The sequence below is a fragment of the Eulemur rufifrons genome, chromosome 15 (assembly GCF_041146395.1).
Source record: "Eulemur rufifrons isolate Redbay chromosome 15, OSU_ERuf_1, whole genome shotgun sequence".
NCBI classification, from domain to species: Eukaryota; Metazoa; Chordata; class Mammalia; order Primates; family Lemuridae; genus Eulemur; species Eulemur rufifrons.
In genome coordinates this window covers 23,904,734-23,925,887 of record NC_090997.1, presented here as the reverse complement: position 1 = coordinate 23,925,887, position 21,154 = coordinate 23,904,734, and the positions used below count along the sequence as shown (strand labels likewise).

At 41.0% G+C, this 21,154-nt stretch overlaps 1 protein-coding gene across 5 annotated transcripts in view; it reads left to right on the top strand.

Annotated features, from left to right (window-relative positions):
• The window catches only part of DST (dystonin), a 443,403-nt gene that overhangs the window by 79,005 nt on the left and 343,244 nt on the right, over positions 1 to 21,154 (top strand). For 4 of the 5 annotated variants that reach the window (XM_069487494.1, XM_069487492.1, XM_069487489.1 and 1 more), the window contains exon 4: positions 16,917 to 17,124. In XM_069487494.1, coding sequence (XP_069343595.1) covers positions 16,917 to 17,124 — 208 coding nt within the window. Of the gene's footprint in view, positions 1 to 16,621; positions 16,740 to 16,916; positions 17,125 to 21,154 lie in introns of those variants that run through there. The other variant, XM_069487495.1, reaches the window with a different exon arrangement.

Here is a 21,154-nt window from a genome sequence, read left to right as displayed (position 1 = left end):
TATAACCATAAATGAGACTATAAAAGAAATGAATTACAAAGACTCTGAGGCATTTCACATCAACAACATTTTTATTGATGCTACTTAATAATAATAACAGTAGTGGGCATTTCTGAAGCACTTCTTGTGTGTCAGGCACTGTGCTATGCAGTGAGCATTATTGGCTCATTTAATCCTAACAGGAATCCTAAGACATAGATTTTCTTTATAGATAAGAAAACCAAAGCTCAGAAAGTGTAAGTAGCTTGTCCAAAGTCTTGTAGCTAGTAGGTGGCGAAGCTGGGCTAGGAGACCCATCTCTCTGCCAGACTCCAGGGCCCTGTCTCACCTGAGTTCTTTATTATTTCACCAGTTAGCTTGCTGAAAGCAGTCTCCTTTGTTAGTTTAACGGTGGGTTGCGAGACTATGTTGTGCTGTGTTCCAGAACAAGCTTCACTGCAAGTACAGCAGGCAGTGATTGTGGGAGGAAGTAGGATAAATAGGAAACAACCTAATACTTATTGCAGGAAATTGGTACTTACTGAGTGCATATTTACTATGTGCTAGGTAGTACAGTTGCTTTTGCAAAATTCATTTACTGTTCATTTTTCCATTCCACAGATATTTTCTGAGCACCTGCTGTGGGTTTGTCATCATGCTAGGAACTGGGGATACAGCAGTGAACGAAACAAAGTCCCTGTAGTTCTGAAGTTTAGTTTCCAGTGGGGGAGAGAGATGACAAGCAGATTAACAAGTAAATCTATAACATGTTAGGTGATGATAAGTGCTGTAGGGGAAATTAAAGCAGGTTAAGGGGGACAGAGTGATTGGAGGGAGAGTAAAGTTATATAAGGTTGTTAGGGAAGCACTTTCTTTATAAAGCAGCATTTGAGCAGAAACCTAACTACATATCATGAGGCCCTGTAGGTCCTGGTAAAGGGTTTGCATTTTACCCTGGGTGAAGTGGGAAGCCTCAGGAAGGTTTTGAGCACAAGCATGATATGCTCTGACTTAGTTTTTGAAGACTCAATCCAGCTTCTTTGTGGAGAACAGACTGTTGAGAATGAGGAGAGAAGCCAGGTGACCAGTTGGAAGACATTTTGCAATAATCATTCAGGCAAGAGGTGAATGTGACTTGGAATAAGAACAGCATAGCCCTTATTTATTGAATGCCTACTATGTATTTTGTGTATATGATTTCTAATCATTTCAGTGATCCCGATGAATTTAGCTATCCCTGTGCAGCAGATGATAGGACGAAAGCTCCTGGTAGCTTAGAAATTTGCATCAGGCTACCCAGCTGTGACTGTAGGAGCTCTCTATCAAATTGGCAGTTTTGGCACAGCTCTTTAAAAATGACAGCCATCATTTAAGGTGTTCTCCTGCATGCTAGATGTGGTCTTAAGTGCCTTAAATGTATTACTCTTATCTAGAAACAACTCTGATAAGTAGCTATTATTCTCATTTTTAAATGAGAAATCCAAAGGCCACAAAAGTCGTGACTTACAACAAAGCCACCTAGCCAGTAAATGGCAGAATTGGGAACTAAAGCCCTGTTCATCTGATTTTAAAGCCATTGTTCTTCCTATTATACCTGACACTTCCCAGAATTCCTCCTGTACTCCCTATTCTGACATGAATTTTATCCGTGGGTCCCATACTTAATTATGGGAAGGCAAAGCACTTAAAAATTATAAAACATGTTACCCTTCTTCCCCTTTCTGCCTTTTTTTCCCCTTGGCTTTTATTGCTTTGAGATTTTCCACACCATCCTTTTTGGAGGAAATTGCCTGATAAGTTACTAATTGCTTAAGATGCCTTTGCATATTTTATTATCTCTTCTATAAGTATTTGCATTTTACAAGCCTATCACAGGGAGAGGAACACTGAAGGGTGACTCTCTAATGGGAGCACTTCAGACATTGTGGCACCGGTTTTTGGTGGCAGATCTTCTGACTCCCGTCAGATCACATCAAAGATTGTATTCTCCCTGGAGAATCAGGAAGGCAGGTGAAATAAGGCCATCTGTCTCTGTGACTCAACAGAGCAGTAATGATGAGCTTTTCCTCTAGACTAGGGAAGCAGAGGGGTGGATTGTCACAGTTAAATTAAAAGCCTATGTTCCAGGCCTTATTTCTCTTGAGTAGTATTCTGAATTGGGCCAGGCTGGGTTTCGGTCAGGAAAGCCTGTTTTGACTCCTTGAATCTCTGTCTCTGTGATGGCCAGAAATGGCTCCAGGAAAAATTGTGAAGTGGGCAACATTTATCTCTCTTTACCTCTAGGAGTCTCAGTGTTCCCTTTTCTTGTTTTCAAAACATTTCTGCAGGACGTAGTCTGAATTATAAATGACTAATACAGTAACACTTATTGTTTTTCATCCATGAGAAACTTAATTAGATGAATCTTTCTTACTGGAATTTCACGCAGTGGTGTGCAGGTGATGTGAAGGGAGGTGGAAGTTTTTTTCCGAGTCATCACAATGATACACTTTTTGGTAATATAACTATAATTACTGCTATCTAAGTACTTTATACCTGGTTTTCATTTTATCTTTTTCTCTTGGAATGAAACGCTCTGAAAATGTATTGAGTATTACATTCTGGGAAGGCACCATATTAGAGGATTTACATACATTTTTTCATTTTAATACTAACATCTAGCAAAGTAGGTATGATTATCCATATTTAGAACATGAGCAAGTCAGAAAGGTTAAATAAATCTCTTATATAGTAGTATGGGTAGTTAATTATGGAGCTGTGGTTTTCTACCTTAGCCTGGTAAAAGTGTTGCATACTTTTTCTTCCCATGAAATTGTAAAATGTGAGTTCTAGCAGGTGTTTCTACTTCCCTGAAATGTAGTAAAGGTGAGTCATAAACCTTTTATAAAGTAATGTGGTAGCCAATTGTATTAGGGTTCTTCAGAGAAACAGATCCAATAGGATATATTGGTTATAACACACATACCCCCACACCCACAGAGGGATTTATTTATTTTATGGAATTAGTTCATGCAATTGTGGGGTTGGCAGATCTGAAATCTGTAGACCAGACCAACAGGCTGCAAATTCAGGTAAGAATTGATATTGCAGTATTGAGTCCAAATTCTGTGAGGCATCATGCTGAAAACTCAGACAGGATTTCTATGTTGCAGTATTGAGGAAAATGCCTTCTTTGGGAAAACTTACTCTTTGCTCTAAAGGCCTTCTACTATTATAATTGGATTACCCACTATGGGGGGGGGGTAATCTGCTTTACGTGAAGTCTACTGATTTAAATGTTACTATCTCTAAAAAATTCCTTCACAGCAACATCTAGACTGATGTTTTACCAAAAACTGGGTACCATGGCCTAGCCAAGTTGATACATAAAATTAACCATCGCACCAATAAACAGTGATTTTCACTGAATGGACTTTTGAAGGTACCTGGATTCTTCACCTGACAACTCTCCAGCTGGTTCCTGTGTGCTGGACACAAACACAGGGCCAGTTCAGGAGAAGAATGAAGCATGGCACAAGGGAACAGCTGTTCATGTATTCTAGGTTGTGCTCGCATGTGTGAGTGTGTGTGTGTGTGTGTGTGTGTGTGTGTGTTTCTGATTGAACTTACCATATTGTTTTCTGAACACAGATACGTATTTTAAAGAATTCTTCTTTGTTTTATGTTATTGTTGGAGGAAACTATTAGGCTGAGAAAGCCCCTGTTGAGAAAGGGAGAAGAAAAAAAATCCTTAAGCAATATTTCAGGGTCAGGAGGGCAGCTGGGAGGGGAAGGAAGGTCGGGATTGGAATTCACACAGATCCTAAGTGCACATCATGCATGACTCACTAAGGAGGAGGAGGGTGTGGGGCTGCAAAGCTGGAGCACGGGATGACAACAGGAAGAGAGCCCTGTGGTGGCAGTGTGAAAGAATGAGTGAATTTGCTTTATAAGGGCAGTGGGAACAGTTTACCTATGGCTTGTAGACAATTAGAAGCCGGAAGAAATATGGCTATTGTAATGTTTGTGTTTTTAAGTAGAATAATATCCTGGCTCATAAAATATTACAAGAAATATGTGTAAATGGCATGTCTGTTATATGCTCCAATACCACTCCTGTGTGAAAGGGGACAGTGACTACGATGGTTGATACGCTCTTGCTCTCTGTGCATAAAGGACGGAGTGGCTCAGTAACGCTTTGTTCCCAGTATGCTGCGGTCTCATCGGATCCTTGCATGATGCTGACCAGCTGCAGCTCGTCTCAGGAGCGAGTTTCCAGGGGTCACTCCCTGCAGTGCCCGGGGCTGGGCTGTAATTGGAGGGAAGCGCAGGTTTCTTGCAGGTTGATGTCTAGCCAGCCTTGTACCTTAAATCAGTCTGAGTCATCAGGCACTGGGGTGGCTTATCAGAAAGAGCCTTGACATCACGAGCCCTCCTTGTATGACTTGCCTGGTACCTACTCATTTTCCTACTGCTCTTCTCTGGCTCCCGTTATTACAGTTCCGCCTGACTTCCTACCTTCTTCTCACCTTTGTGGTAAGCTGCCTTAACTTCTTATCCTATCAGCCACAGCCCAGCCTTCCTTTAGGCTTCTCTTTTTCTAGTTTCTAAATATTTCTCAAATCCATCCTCTCCTCTCCAACCCTAATTTCAGTGATTTAGTTCAGGCTCTCATCATTTATTGCAGGACTGTTGCAGTCACCGCCAACTAATCTTGTCTGAGGTTGAGCCCTCTCCAGTCCATTAGTCACCCAGCTATAGCAGCAAACTACTTACAGCCCTTCAGCAACAATCCAGCTCCTACAAGAGGAAGCCTAGGCCCTGGCATTTTATGCAAGACCTGCCATGATGTCCATCTACCACCTGCTTCCCCTGCCTCATCTGTGCCATGTCCGCTTTATGCTTTCTAAGCACCTTGTGCTTTTCCCACTTCTCACTCTGGGATACTGGTTGGATAACTCACAGGTCTCAACATCTTCTCCCCGCTGTCTTTTTGTTGGTTACTTTATTACCTGTTTTGGAATAAGGTGGCAATAAGGAAGCAAGCAAATACATTTCCCTCTTCCCTGGATCTAGAGTAATTCAAAGCAGCCTTAGAATGAAAAATGATGCTAGGGGAAGAGGGAGATGGAAGAGGAGGGAGCTGCCATGGCGATCCTGTTGGGGGGTTCTCTGTGTGTGTGTGTGAGAGAGAAAGAGAGACAGACAGAGACATTCAGGGCATTTTTAGCCTTGTTGTGGCAGAGCTTCCTCTCTGAGTCTCTACTCTCATGGGACCCAGCTGCCGAAGCCAAGCTGCCAAGCCAATGAATTCATTTAACAGATGTTCAGCGGGGGCCCACTCCTAAGAACTGAGATCCTAAAGTAGATAAGGAACAGTCACTGCCCACACAGTGAATTTGAATCTCAGTCTATCTATAAACTCTGGTGGAAGATATATCATTTTCTTGTTTTTTTTCTAACTCAAGTCAGGTCCTGACTCTTAGATCTCCATAATGCTGGGCTTGGCGATCCTTATTTCCTTCCCCTCAGAGTGGTGTTAAGATTCTGGGGCCCTATAAGATGCATGCCAAAGTGTCAGTGAATTGGAGGGAATATTTGTACCTCCAGGTTATGCTGTCATGCCTCCTGTGACTGCCCCACAGGGCCCTTCAGGCTGCTTCTGGGTTATTCTCAGGACACAGGGATCCTTTTAAAGGTTAACCCTGTGATCTGTCCTCCTAGACATACCAGGTGGCCATCTCTGTCTGAGTCCTCTTCTGGGATTTAAGAAGTTCTCTGCTCCAGGACTCACAGATGCTTTCTTTAGCCCAAAGGGGCCTTTTTAAAGGCTGAGAATGTCTTTTTCTCCAGACCTCTGTCCCTTTGTGCAACCCTAGCCTCAACAGACTTAGGCTTGTGGAAAATAAAAGTTAGATATTCTTGCAGGCTGCTTGTGCTTCCTGCCCTGCTACATAGCTTCCCCTAGGGTTAACGCAAGGAAGGGATAGGCCCAGATCACCTTGTGAAAGAGAGATCTATTGCAAAGATAAAACGAAACTTGCAATGGCCCTTAGTGCAGATGTAGGGGCCTTGAGCCACATGGTTGTTCTGGGTGGGTCTCAGGTGTTCTAAGACTGGTATGCGCAGCAGATCTTAGGGAAGACCCAAATATTAGTTAAGGGCATGAAATGAACTTAGCATTTATTCCCCAGAGGGGAGGCTGTGGTTGGTCTGGTTTGCCACCGTACAATACAGTACGAAGCATCCCAGCTGAGCAGAGTTTTCCACCAAGCCAGCTCTGTGTGTCCAGGCACTGATCCCTGATCCAATCAGGGCTTAAGGTAGCAGAATTGTTAAGGTGTGGCTTAAGGTAGCAGAATTGTTTTCACTTCATGCACATGGAATAGCCCTACTTTCCTCAGAAACGGGAAGTGGGAATGCCAGGTACTTAACGTTTTGTAGACTCTGCTTCTGTGCAATTATAAAAGCTTTTGTTTTTAATGAAAAAGTAATTCTTGTGCTTAATTTAAGTAGTAACTATTTGAAGTGAAAGAATCACAATGTAAAAGCTATTATCAAAAGCAGTTTTCTGAAGTCTTATAAATGAAGACAGAAAATGAAAATGGAAGCACAAAGAAGGTAGAAAGATATAACCTTGCTTATGTGTTAACAGGGAAAAATTGAATATCTATAATTGCTTTTTTATAGTAATGTGTTTGTCTCAGTTTTTGTTGTCTTTAGCAATGGAGACAACGAATTTAAAAGAAAAAACCCACTGAATTTAAAATTAAAAAAAAGAATAACATATTGGAAAGATACAGGGGCATCCCAAAGAATTGAAGGTTTAACAACCAAACTTGGCAAGGATAAATATGGGAAATTATGGGAACTTCACAGACTTTGTCTTCTGAGAACTGTTATTAAGGTGATCCAGTTCCAGTAACTTCTAGTTTCTGTGTCTCTGTTGTTTCAAGTTTCCTGGAGTGACAGTCATGGCTCAACTGTAGTCATTTATCAACCCCTGATCAAACACGTGTGAATAGGTAACGTCACCTAATAGCTAAAATTTACTAATGCTTCCTGTGTGTTGGGCATTGCTCTACTCGAAGCATTTTTCATGTATTATTTATTCTGCCACTGTGACTCTATGTATTAGATACTATTATGTTTCTTGTTTCTTAGACTAGAAAACCAAAGCCCAGAGAAGCCAAGCAATTTTCCCAAGGTCATATAGCTTTTACCTAACATTCAATCTTTGGTATAACACGCACATATCTTTAACTTTCTGACTAGACAGCATAGATGGCAATTGGGGTTTGGTCTCTGCAAAGGTCCTGTGTTTTATACCTTAGGGCTGCAGTGCCCAACCCCTGGGCCACAGACTGGTCCATGGCCTGTTAGGAACTGGGCCATACGGCAGAAGGTGAGCAGCGCGTGAGCAAGGGAAGCTTCATCTGTATTTGCAGCCCTCCCCATTGCTCCCATCACCACCTGAGCTCTGCCTCCTGTCAGATCAGTGGCGGCATTAGATTCTGCATTATGGTGAATTGTATAATTATTTCATTATATATTACAATGTAGTAATAATAGAAATAAAGTGCACAATAAATGCAATGTGCTTGAATCATCCCCAAACTATCCCCTCCTACCCCGGGTCTGTGGAAAAATTGTCTTCCATGAGACCGGTCCCTGGTGCTAAAAAGTTTGGGGACCGCTGCCTTAGGGCCCACATCTTCCTTTCAAAAGAAGTCATAATGATATCCTGGCTATGAGTACTTGGAGTCATGATACAGGAAGAGGTAGAGAGATGTGTGGAGCAGGTTGACCATAGGTAGGGTAGGAGCAAAGCCCAGCAGGGGGTCAGCGGCAGTTGTGATGGGTGTGTGGGTCTGGCTGGGTGCGTGGGCATCATGAGGCAGCATTTATATGAGTCATACGGTTCTCTTCCATTTCCTGGCCATTTGAAACGTAAATCAGGGTTCTTGCGGGTAGAGCAGAATGAGATCAGCACTTGGACATCGGTAGAAGCGTGGCGTTACCTATTTTTCTTTCGCATTCATTGAACTGAAATAGTTTGATGGGCTTCTTTTTGTTTCGTTCTGTCCCCCCTTCTCCAATTTTCTTCTTATTTTTAAAAATTTCTTCCCCTTTCTATTGATAATCATGATCCCTATCTCCCCCACCTCTGTCTTTCCTTGACGCTGTGAATGCAACAATGTCACACTCATCCCCTAATTTATGCCTGGGCCCCAAACTCCTATGCCTACAGGGGTCAGGTATCGTAAGTGAATAAAGTGGGCCAGGTAAGGACTATGTTAGACTGGAGAGCACAAGTCCTTTATATGGGGAAACCACTAGTAGGCCCAATGTTCCTCGTCTGAATTTTCATGTGGAATTTCCCAATTTTTAAATGTTTGCCATTAATTTATTTTTAAAAATGGTTAGGCCAAGCACAATGCATCTATATGATGGCCGTATCAGCAGTCGACAGTTTTAGGTAGGATACTCTCGGAAGAGTGAGGCGGGAAGGGGGCCTGCACCTCCATCCTGGCTTCTGAAGGGACTGTGGATGCTTTAGTCTATTTGACTCAGCCTCTCTCTCCTAACTGACTTTATACTTTGAACCATATTTTTATGTGTATTTTTGTACTATTCCATATTATTAAGCCTAATACGTGAAGATAAGATGATGGTATTTAATGACAAGTTGGCTATTTTGTCCCCTCTGCTTTCCCAGTTACATTTCAGGTTCCTCCAAAGAAGAAGCCTGTGGGTGCTTAAGATATTCTTTCATTGACTAACATACATAAATATCCATTTAAATTATAAGATTAAATGTTTTCTAGTTAAAGGTATGTTGTCATTATTTGAGTTTGTCTTCTTAATGTATTTCTGTTTTGTGAGGCTATTTTCAGAGATACGTTTGCTTTTCTTTTAGGCAAATTGTTTAAAATGTCCTCCCTCTGTTTGGAAGGACTATTTGTGGCTACTCAAATGCAAACTAGTTCTTGATGTCTCTATTTGTACAATTTTAATATGATTGGATTGAGGTGGAGTTGCAAAAAAATACATCTGTGAAATTTTTGAAAGATTTTCACGTTTTTAGAAAAATTTGGTATTTTGATCCTTTCCATGGTTTTTCTTTTGTTCGTAACCTATTTGGGGAGATTTGTGGAGGTGTGGGAGTCCATAGGACCAAATCTTAGAGTTGGAAGAGACTATAGAGTAAGTGAAGGCTTGGTCCCTTGGAATAGGAAGGTGCCCACTGCACACGAAGCAGTCCTTGTGAGTACTGTAGGTGTGTATTTTTGGATGGTTTTTCTTTATTTTGAAATGATACCCGTGTCCTGGTCATTTCCATGCTTTGGGCCTAGTACTGAACCCAGATCAAGTCTAATCCTTTTGGTCTCCCCAAATAAATGATACGATCTTTGGGGGCTGTGAGCATGTTACATGTTCCTCTAGTGCCTGGTACTGCATTTTCAGGATACTTAGTATTTTGTGGTCAAGAGCACAGGCTTCAGAGTCCAAAGGACCTAGATGGAAATATTGGCTCCAACTGTACTGACAGAATGACTGTGGATAAGTTACTTAACCTCCCCAAATACCTGTTTCCTTTTTGGAGTACAGTAAGTATTAAGTGAGATAGTGAATGAAAATGCTTAGTATAGTCCCTGATTACAGTCACTCAATAAAAGACATGTCTGGTTAGAATATACTTGTTAAATTGAAAGGCAGTCTTGCAGAATGTTTTAGTGCTAAGCCATGATTGCCTAGAATTTGAAGTCATGCTGCTACTGGGAACTGATATTAATATACTGAAGAGATATCTGCACTGCCCTGGTCATTGCAGCATTATTCATGATAGCCAAGATGAAAGGAATCAACCTAAGTGTCCATCAGCGATTGAATGGATAAAGAAAATGTGGTATATATACACAATGGAATCCTACTGAGCCTTAAAAAAAGGAAACGAATCTTTGACACTTACCTTGTATGGCTGTGGGAGAGGCCACACAGCTAGGGGAAAATGATGATGGAAATTTTCTCCCTCCTGTGTCCCCTCAGCAAGCCCAGTTTCCCTAGAAATACAGTATTAAGGACACTGTAACCAATGCATAATCATTATACTCTAGAAAGAGTTTATGTCCTGAATTCCACTGTTCTTTAATAGGACGGTGAACTGGGCCTCTCCACCTAGAAACCTTTGACTTCCTTAACTCTTTGCCTGAAGCCTCCTCCCTTGAGTCAGAACGTAGCAGTGACCTTCCTGTTTCCTCTCCCTCTGGTCTCCCCTGCCTCTCCAACTGCATCCAGGCTCCTCTGCCTCTCAGAGTTAAGGGGTCCTGCAAATCTCCTCTCAAAGGAGGGACAGCCAGCTGAGGCCTCACAAAATCAGACACCCCCCACCCCCATTTACTAATTAAAGGGGGTTTCCAGGTGACAGACTAATTAAGAGCTATTTATTTAATAAAAGAGTACTTACTTGAATTGTTCAACTGGTTTTGAATTTTTTCTTTTTTTTGAGACAGGATCTCATACTTTTGCCCAGGGTGGAGTGCAGTGGCCGGGTCATAGCTCACTATAGCCTCTAACTCCCAGGTTCAAGCAATCCTCCTGCCTCAGCCTCCTGAGTAGCTGGGACTACAGGCCCACACCGTCACGCCCAGCTAACTTTTATATTTTTTGTAGAGATGGGGTCGCTATGTTGCTCAGGCTGGTCTTGAGCTTCTGGCCTCAAGTGATCCTCCTGTCTTGGCCTTCCAAAGTGCTAGGATTACAGGTGTGAGCCACCATGCCTTGCCTGAAAAGATTTTTTTTAACTAAAGCAAGCGTGAGATCCCCAAAGCTTATCATATCTCATTTTGTCTTCAAGAGCTGAAGCACACTTCCTCATATTTTCCTTTACTGTTTTCTCCTGTATCCATGTATTTGTGGTAGAGGTTGTTTTTCCTGGGACCTCTAAAATCAGGTATTGTGCTCTTGCTTTTTGACTTATTTCTATATAAAAACTCATTATATAAGGATAGTCTTGGGCCATACCATGTATTTTTATTTTATTTTATTTTTATTTCAGGATATTATGAGGGCACACACATTTTGGTTACATTTTATGTCTTTGCGTCACCCAAGTGAGGATTAGAGGATGCCCTGCCCCTCGACAATGCTCACTGCATCCAGTAGTTGTGAGTTTACCCCCTCCCCAACCCCTAATCCCTGGAGAATATTACTACCGTGTGAGCACCATAGTGTTGATCAGTCAGTGCCAATTTGATGGTGAGTACAATATAACATGTAAGAAGTTAGTATTTGTACTTACCTAATTAAAGGGATTTTAAAGGAAATCAGATCTTTGATTTTTCTAAATCTTGAAGAGAAAAAAATTCTTTTTTTGTTTATATAAAATATCAAACGTTATGTGATATTGAACCTACTTTGTGTTCACTGGACCATGTATTAAATAAATGGCAGAGGTTTCTTTTATATCTTTCAGTCTAAAATTATGCTTAGGACTGAGGTAAGCAGATCATGTTTCTATGGTGACTTGTTAACATAGGCCACTGCTTCTAGTGCTTCTCTAAGTGTTTATGAAAAAATGTTATGAGAAATTTCTTAGATCAAAGCTATCACCGTGTCCTTGTAACCTGAAAATCTTGATCTCGTGAGAACAGGCCTAGACCAAGCCACACTTTAAAAAATTGAAAAACACTTGCTATGTATTTCCCCTCAATTCTTCATTTTGAAAATATTCAGATTTACAGAAAAGTTGAAAGAGTAGACCAATGCATGGGTATTGTTAGCCTATTGTTACATTTAATGGTTCTTTCTGTTGTTATTGAAACAATTGAAAATAAGTGCAGATATCTGGACTTCTCTTAGCCTGCATCTCCTATGGATAAAGATACTTTCCTGCATAACCATAATACTATTATCATACTTTAGAAAATTAACAATAATTTCCTAATATTATCTAATAAACAATACATGTTTCATGTTCCCCCAAAATGTCTTTTTAGCTTAAAAAATATACAGAATCCAACCCAGGTTCATGCATTTGTTGTGGTGCCTCTTTTGTCTTTTTAAATCTAGAATAGTCCCTCCTTTTTGGGCGTGCATATTTTATGTCATTGACCTTTTGGAAGAATCCGTCTAATTATTGCCTCATGTGCTTTTTAATTTTGTTTGTAAATATTTTGGAATACTCGTACAGAAATGTGCATAAATCATAAGTCTGTGGGTTTGTGAAAGTTTACTTTTCAGGCTCTGGGATTCTAAAAGTCTAGCTATTTTACAAACCCTTATCTCTGTACTTGTTTCTCCATTGCCTGTAGAGAATGCCTAGTGCCCAGACAATTTCCTGGCACTTTCCTGCAGATCAGGGTGCTAGGGCTTGGGCGGCATCCAATTTAGGCTGCACCATTGTACTTATCTCGGATCCCCCACCGGCGTTTCAATTAAAGAAGTTATTGTTCAGTTCCCCTTCTAAAAATGTTGTATTATGTAATTATCCTGGCTTTAGGAGATTGGCGTTTTTCTACCATGTGGATGAATTGGCTATTAGGAAAGTCAGTTTAAAGCTTTTGGTGATCTAATTCAATTGTTAAAACTGCCTTAATAACTGTAGAAGACACAATATAGCAGGTCCTTGAATAACTTTGTTTCATTATAATGTTGATGAGAAAAAAAAAATTATTCCTGGCGGGGGCTACTCTCTGTATAGAGTTTGCATGTTCTCCCCATTTCTGGGAGGGTTTTCTCTGGGTACTCCAGTTCCCTCCCACATCCAAAGATGTACATGGGTTAGGTGACTTGGCGTGTCTACACTGCCCCAGGATGAGTGTGTGTGGGTGTGCCCCGCTATGTGCCCTGCTATGGAATGGCCTCCTGTCTAGGGTGGGATCCTGAGCTGCTGGGACAGCCTCCAGCCACCCTCGACACTGACCTGGAATAAGCAGGTTAGAAAAGGAATGAATGAATAAATATAAATTATTGTAAAACAAAAATTTGTAAAGTCTACAGCATCAAAGAAATTCATGGCAATAAATGATGCATTGCGAAGGCACTCAGTGAGTCCACCGCATTTGTTACCATTTTTGAACTGCCTGGTGAGAAGAGGTGCTCCTTACAGTTTTCACTTTGCCCAACATTTGTTCCTTGATTTAATCCTCCACCATTACGACCACAATCACTCACTAATTCATCAAAAATTGAGTAAATAACTATCTTATTTGCTTTTATTAATTTTCCTTAAGTGTATGTGTAGCTCACATTTGTTTGAATGTTTAATATTAAAAGTGTTTTGGTTATTCAGAAGTTTGGTGATGTTTTTGTGACTAGAAATATGCTGTAGTTAAGTCTTGTTTATATCAATTAGCCTATGGTAAAATTGGTTTCCTTATTCATGGTTTTGCTTAAAGTGGCAGTTTCTAAGAACTTATGGATGACGTTAAGTGAGGACTTATTGTACAAGGTTTTTGGTTTCTTACAACCTAGTGCTTTTTGGTTGTAGAGGTTCACCATTAGTCCAGAGGTGACTCATAGACATTTATAAAAAAGAGTCCAACTGTTAAAAATATTATGACCTAGGCCAACTTTTTCTTCACTTCCATAATTACCCTGTTTCCTTTTTGGTATGCTTACTCCACAGCTCTTTCCTGTATCTCTTGTTCTCAACATACATGCCAAATGGCGATGAAAAATGATGGTGTGAATTGGGTCTTAACCTGGGGTCAGTGTGTCAGTGAATCTCATAAATGATTTGCAGAGTTTGTGGGTATTTGCTTATGTGCTTTATGATGGAGAGAGGTTTCCATAGATTTCATTGAATTTTCAGGGGTGTCCATGAGCCCAAAACACTTAAAAGTACTGGCTTACTTCTTCAGAGAGTCTTTGATATTTTCTCTGACCCTTGACATAGTGTTGTTTTCTTTTTCATAATCTTCTTATGTATTTGTATTGGATTAAAAAATTATAAGGAATAAAATTAAATCGATTCAAAGACTTAGTTATCACCCAAAGATAACTACTATTTACATACTGTTAACTAGCTGTCCATCCATTCACACACACACACACACACACACACACACAGATTTTAAGGAATCATTTTATATAAATTCTTTCTTCTTTGCTCAATGTAGAGCACCAACATTTTTGTTTAATTGCTGCTGAGTAGCCCACAGTATCGATATACTATAATTTATTTAACCAATCTTCTATTGATGGACATAGATACTATATTTGTATTTTAACGAGAATCAAACACTAGGCTACACAAGTGTAGAATAATAGAACCTGGGGCTTTTGTTGGTCACAGGAGCCATCTTCCTTTGTCCTACTTTTCCAAGCCCCACATCAAAGGTTAAGCTCTGGACTTTGGGTCAGAGAATATGTTTGCTTTCCCCAAAACAAGCAAAAGAAAACTGTACTCGTACCCTCTTCTTTAAGCCCCAAGATCTCGACATGACTTGACAAATCATTTCAAATCTGTAAAGAATATAATAGGTTTTTAAAAAAAATAGGATTGATCCATTTCAAAGCAGCTTCATTTAAATCCATTCTCAATGTTCTGGGTTCAGTTGGGCCCAATTTTGTGTGGTTTACCTTATATTTTTAAAAGGAATTTATGGATTGTTTGTGGAAACAATCTAATAATTTAATTGTTAAAATGCTTGAATCATGTAGCCTGGGAGAGACTTTACCATATGTAAACATGTATAATTTCCCTCATGGGGTGTGTGTGTGTGTGTGTGTGTGTCTGTGTGATCTATGTTTTTCTCTGGTTTATTGCTGAAAAGAAGTGTTGCTGATTGCCTTTTTTTCCTTTTATCTCTTATCTGTTTACCAATGACACTACCAGATTAGAGGCTACACCAGTCAACACCTTGGGTCCCAGGATGGTAACTGTTCCCATCTGGCTGCTTGTGATTAATGGTGTTTATGTCATGGCATAAATCACATTCTGTTGTTCAATCAGCTGAGACTCTGGCCATTGAAAAAAATTTACTCTGCAAAAATCAATAACCAGTGATTTTTGGAAAAGAGCAGTTAACAGTTATTCCCCAAGTCTATCTGTAAAGATAAACAATCAAATTACTATACTCAGAAAAATAGTGCAGGCGACAAGAAATATAATCTCACAGATAAAGAATGACCTTACTGTAAGGACAGGTAGGAAGCCATTTTAAGGAAGACAGAAAGCAACCAAAGAAACCTAATACCCTTTTAAAAGTCCTTACGAATGTCACCCTTTTTCACTGAGCCAGCCAACAACAAAACCTCACAGAGCTCAAGATGAATTTTCAGAAAAGCATGGAAAATAAATTGGGTTGATAATAGCATACTGTGACTGACTTAATGCCACTCACAACTCTCTATGGACTTTAGCTGCAATACAGAAAATCAATTTTAGGTACTTATTTGCCTCAAGTTTGCCCGATACCTTATTGTCACTAGGAAAATGTAAAAATTAGCCAAGATGATGAAATTTTATGTAAAATGAAAGACTCCTCTTTTGGGGAGGAATAGAGCTAAAATGTCTTACATGCCTCATTTTGTGGGAAATATTATGTGAGCCTTTAAAATGATGGTGTTGACCATGTGTAGCCACATTCCTAAATAGACTGAGGTAAGGTCAGTGGTCCTGATTCAGTTATAGTTTATTTCACGTGCCTTGGGTGAGAGCTTTGGGATGTGGCTCACACAGCCTGTTTGTGCTGCAGTTGCCACCGCTTTTGTGAACAGCCCAGTGTTTTTGCTCAAATTGGAGTACGCCTCACTGATTCCTGCCTGCAACTTGCTCCTTAGGAATCCGTGGCTGCAACTTACATTTCAGGAATTCAAGTTATACCAGTTTTGCATCTTTACCAAGAGCCTCAGTAAAGTGGAATTCTCAGTGAGAAAGTGAAGACTTCCCTTTGATACTTTATTTATAACCCTGTTTGTAGCACAGATAGTTAGCATCCTTGTTTCATTAGTAAGCCAGCGACTCTCAATATTCACAAGCAATACCCAATAAAGAAGGAAGGAATAACATCTTGTGCCTTTTCCTTCTCCTTTTATGCAAGACGTGACCAGCAGATTTGCTCCTGCTAGATGAAATGAGGACTAACCTTCAGGCAAAGTGCTTTGGTAAAAGCATCCTGTTTCTCATTTCACTGTGTAATGACCAGGAGCCGAGAAGAGCTCTGTTTCCTGTCACTGCACTGCATCATTCTCATTTACATTATTGGCAGCTGTTACTTTGCTAGAAGTTTAAATTATTTCTCGAACTCTAAACTGAGTTCAGATGTTTGTTTATTGGCGCTGCCTTAGGCTTCTGAAAACAGTCTTTTGTGTTCTCCGGGTCTTAAGAAAAGGCTCTTCTCAGAATCAGCCCTTCCTCCCTCCTTGCTCTTTTCTGGGAACCTGCTTCAGTCTTGACGAAGAAAATTAAATAAAGGGGACAAGGGGCTCACAATTGGTCAGAAAGGAGTCTCCAGCGGTGAGACGACTTGAAACGGAAAGGAGCTGGGACCCAACATCCTGCGTTTGTGCTTTGTTTTTGAAACTTCGAGTTAGTTGCATTAATGAATTAACCAGCAGTCTAGCAATGGAAAATGTTTCTCCTGTCCTGGAGGGGGAGCCAGATACTATAGATTTGTAACAGGAAGGCTGTTGATTCTGGCTTCATTGTTGGGCCAGTCATTTGTGAGCTGGTGGCCGGACCTCAGGCCACACACTTCTTCCGTGCAAATCTTCATGTATTGGGACTGCCTGGGTATTGTTTCTATTATCAGAGACTTGGCCAAGAAAAGATGGTGAGCCCTGCGTTTCGTTATTTCTGTTTCTGTATATCCCCTCCGCTCTGAGGATGGTGCAGGATGCCAGACCCGGTTTGGGGGCGGGGGTGGGGGTTGGTGGGGGGAGGTGTTCAAATCGAAGAGCATATGTGAATATTTTGCTGTTAATGCTTTTTTCTGTGTCATCCTCTGTAGAGTTCCGGGAACGCGTCCTATCGTTGCTCTATGTCTTCCTCTGCGGATTTTTCCGACGAAGATGATTTCAGCCAGAAATCCGGCTCGGCATCCCCAGCTCCGGGAGACACCTTACCCTGGAATTTGCCTAAACATGAGAGATCGAAAAGAAAGATTCAAGGGGGCTCGGTGCTGGACCCTGCCGAGAGGGCAGTGCTTAGGATAGCGGGTAAGAGCATCCGGGGAAGAGGATGGAGCTGGGGATGGGAGTCACGGAAATTCACCCATCTGCTCCCTGGGGGCCATAGCGGGAGCTGATGCTCTGTGCTCAAGGTGGGGGAGGAGGATGACCGTGTTTACTTTATGCCTCGTTTTACCGATAGAGCGACTTGCCCTGCCTGCTGGTGACTAAGCTGTTTGGCCCTGCCTTGTGGTTGGATGAATTGATTCCTTTGAAATACAAGGAAATGTTTAGACATCTGCATTAAACTTTCCTGTTTACATGCAGTAGCTACCACAAAAACCTGAAAGTATTAAGTCCAGTGATTTCTAGTGTGTTTGCTGGAAGGGGCAAGAGAGCAGTCTTCATTTTCAGTTTTGCCCAGGGGCACTGAGCTACGCAGATTGAACTCAAGGAGATTCACGGTTTTTGGTACCCAGGATTGCAGAGCGTGTTCCAGTTAACTTGGGAATATGCTGTCATTATTTTTTTCATGTAGCGTCTTTGTCAGCGTTGTGTCCATAGCAGTTTTTTGTCCCTAGTTTAGCCATCATGCATTCCTGATTAATTAATATATGGGAGGTGCCAGTGTTTCTGTTCTATGTTACCGGGTGTTCCCTTGCATTGGCTGTAAAAGCTGAACCAGAAGTGATGGCTTGTTTTACCCAGCTGAAAGCTGAGAACACTGTGGAAATCAGCCCTCCAACCCTGTAGTGCCTGTGTGGTTTGTGTGTGTATGTTCTGTGCATGAGAGTTGCTTCCAGGGGTGGTGTTTCTTCCATTCTCTCAATAATTATATTTTCCTTTTGGAAGCGTTAATAGGGCAGGACAGAGATGTCCTTGAGGACTCTCTTGCAAAGGCCAAAGGCCAGGTGTTTTTTGACTTGGTTTCTGCAACCAGCAGTCCAGACCTCCTTTTCTCCCCCCTCCCCCACTCTTAACTCTGGGGGCCCCCCTGCCACTGTTTTCTTTTGCTTCCCACTATAGTGCAAAGTTGGTACTTTTTCTTCCTTCTAGGGGGCTAGAGGGGATCAGCCCAGATTGCAACCATCAAGGCAGCTGAGATCCCCCCTTGTGTCCCCCTAGTGGGATTTTCTGATTAAGGGAAAAACAAACAGGGCCCAGCCAGCTATTCTCCAGTCAGGGTTTCTGGGGCAACAGCCTTGAACTTCTTCTGGCTTCTGTTGTGAGATGCTGGCTGGTCTCACCCAGGCCTTTGAAGAAGGAGGGGTGGAGTGAGAAAGGGGAGGAGGAGGGAGGATGGAGGATGGAGACTGTGTGGGAGCCAAGTGAGAGTGAGCAGGGTTGGCCTTGGACAGCCAGGGCAGACCTGGCTCTCACCACCCTCCTTGCCCTCCTGAGTACCAGAAAGTGTTTAGTCACTACGGCCTGCCTCTTTGCCCTGTTGAGAACCCTCCCTCAGGCCTGAGGCTCAAGGGAGAGGAGGTGACATTGCCCATACCAGATGTTTGACTCAACAGAAAGGGAAGATAGATGAAAGGAGGGTATGTGTGAGAAGTTTTGGGGGCCTGGGGCATCAAAACAGGATGCCTGTGCTGTGCATTTTTATGAAAGACAAGGTGCTTCTGGTCTGAGAGTTTTGATAGTGGTCACAGAGATGGATATTTTGCTTTTGGTAGTGAAGGTCATGAGAGAAGGACAGGGTAGGTGTTTGTCACGGGGAATGAGATTATATAAGTTGGGAAAGACTCTACCAGGCAGGAAGTCATCAGAAGTTGGTGGTACTGACCATCAGTGTACACTGCAGGTGGGGAAGAAATGGGGGCCTTCATGGGATGCTGTGTGCACACAGGTGCTGATGACGTTAGTAGACTGTGGGCTCCTTGAGAGCAGGGGCCACGTCTTATTTATTGTAAAGTGTTCATGAGTTTGTGGGGATAGCTATAAAGTCGGTGGCAGTTGATGCACTGGAGATCCTGAGACCCTAAAGCTACATGCTTTTACAATTATACTAATTCTTCAAAACCAAAACAAAATAAAATGAAACAACAAACAGTATGGAAGTATACTATTGTGTTTTAAATAAATATTGGTCAATTGGCTGTTTGCTACACAAATCATAAATAATAATCATACATGGAGGATGGACTTGGGGGCCAGTCCACAAATATCTGTTTAATTCATAATGTGGCTAACTTATGAGATTCAGATATATTATGTATTAAATTGACTGGTGATCACACAGTGTGATGATAAGGGTTATCTAAGAGAATTTGGTGCCATGGATAGTTTGACAACACACTATTAAAATTTTAACTTCTAATGTTATCACACATTTTTATACTCTCCCTGAAACTCACCCCCTCTCTGAAATTCATCCCCTTTAAGAGATGGGGTGAGGGTCAGAAATGATGTGGAGGATGTCTGTGGTGTTCATTACTTAGTAATAAAAGAGCTAAACGTTTACTATTTTTATTTGTTTTTAGGGTCATAAAAATAGACTTGATTGTGTGAAAATGTCTATCGACTCAAAAAAACTATATGGTCTGTGGGATACCTTAATTTATCCACATTTAACAAATACTTATTGAGCCCCTGCGATAAAATAAAGAATAGCACAAAGTTCTGCCTTTGAAAAGTGGTAATCTAATATGATAAATGGATGTGTTGTTAGACAATTATAACATGGTGTGAGAGATTAATTGTAATGTCAATAAGCACCTAATATTAAAAGAACCCAGAGGAGAGTCTAATTAACTTGGAGGGAAAAGGGAGGCATGGGAGGTTCCTGAAAGGTTTCTGAGAGGAAGTGCCACTTGAGCTGAGATTTAAAGAGCTTGATGGAATTAGGGTGAAAGGGAAGGCCACTTCAGAGGGATGGCACCATAAGAACAAAGGTAGAGAGATGTGTTTAAATAGGACCTGCAAGTACTGTATGTAGCTAAGAGTGGGATTTGGGAGGGAATGGCAGAAACTGTAAAGGTGCTTGCGTACAATACTGAGACAATTAGACTATGCTGTAAGTGGTGGGAAACCACTGAAGATTTTTAAGCAGTTCAGTGACATAATTAGGTTTGCTTTCAGAAAGTCATATTGGTGATGGTAGAACACATCTGACACTTCATATTTTTAAAAGTGCTTCTGCACTTACTGTAGTTTCATCATATTAAAATCTTAGACTAGTATATTCACTCCTTGTCTCTCAGAGTCAATATGAGAATAAAATGACAAAATGTAAGGACAGGGGCTTTGTAACACCCATTGTATAAATGCCTCTTATGTACAAACAATACAGATCTGCTGTTCTTAGCTACAGGATTTTGTAAGTTGGGTTTTTAATGGTAAATTACCTTGGTTTGTCAGTGATAATGCTATTTTAAAATAAATGTTTTTGTCCTATCTGAATTCTTTGAAGGTGGAATTGAAGGATCAAAACAGAGTCAGACTTTGAACTCAGGCAAACTTGGATTTTAATTCTTGCTCTGTCACTAACTAGTTGTGTTTACTTGGAAATTTTATGGAATCTTCTTAGCTCCAGTTTCTTTATCAAAGAGTCATGGTTGTGGTGATTAAATATAATAGTGAACGCAAAACATTCTGCAAACTCCTTGGTGCATGGAAAATGGTCTGGTTGCTCTTTTCTATTAATAAACACTTAATACGCTATCTCCTCAGGCCTCCCAAGAACCCTATGAAGTAGATACTATTTTTCCATTTTTCAGTTCAGAATCTGCTGAGGAAGGAAAAGAAACTCCCTGAGGTCACAGGGCTAGGAAGTATTGGAGCTAAGATCTAAATTCAAGCAGTCTTGACTCCAGAGGCCAAGCTTTTTACTGCTAATGCTTTTGCTGCTTCTGTACAGAATACACTATTATTATTAGTATATTGACCCAATATTACCATTCCAAGAATGCATGGGGCAAAGGCTGTTTTTACAAACAACCTCAATTGCTGCCTCTGCTCATTCTGACTGGCTCCTTAAATGGACAATTAAAATCACTAAATGTGTGCTGACTATATTCATAAACCTGGATGCTATTGGGTGTTAGTGTCTGATGAAGACTCAGACTTGCCCTCA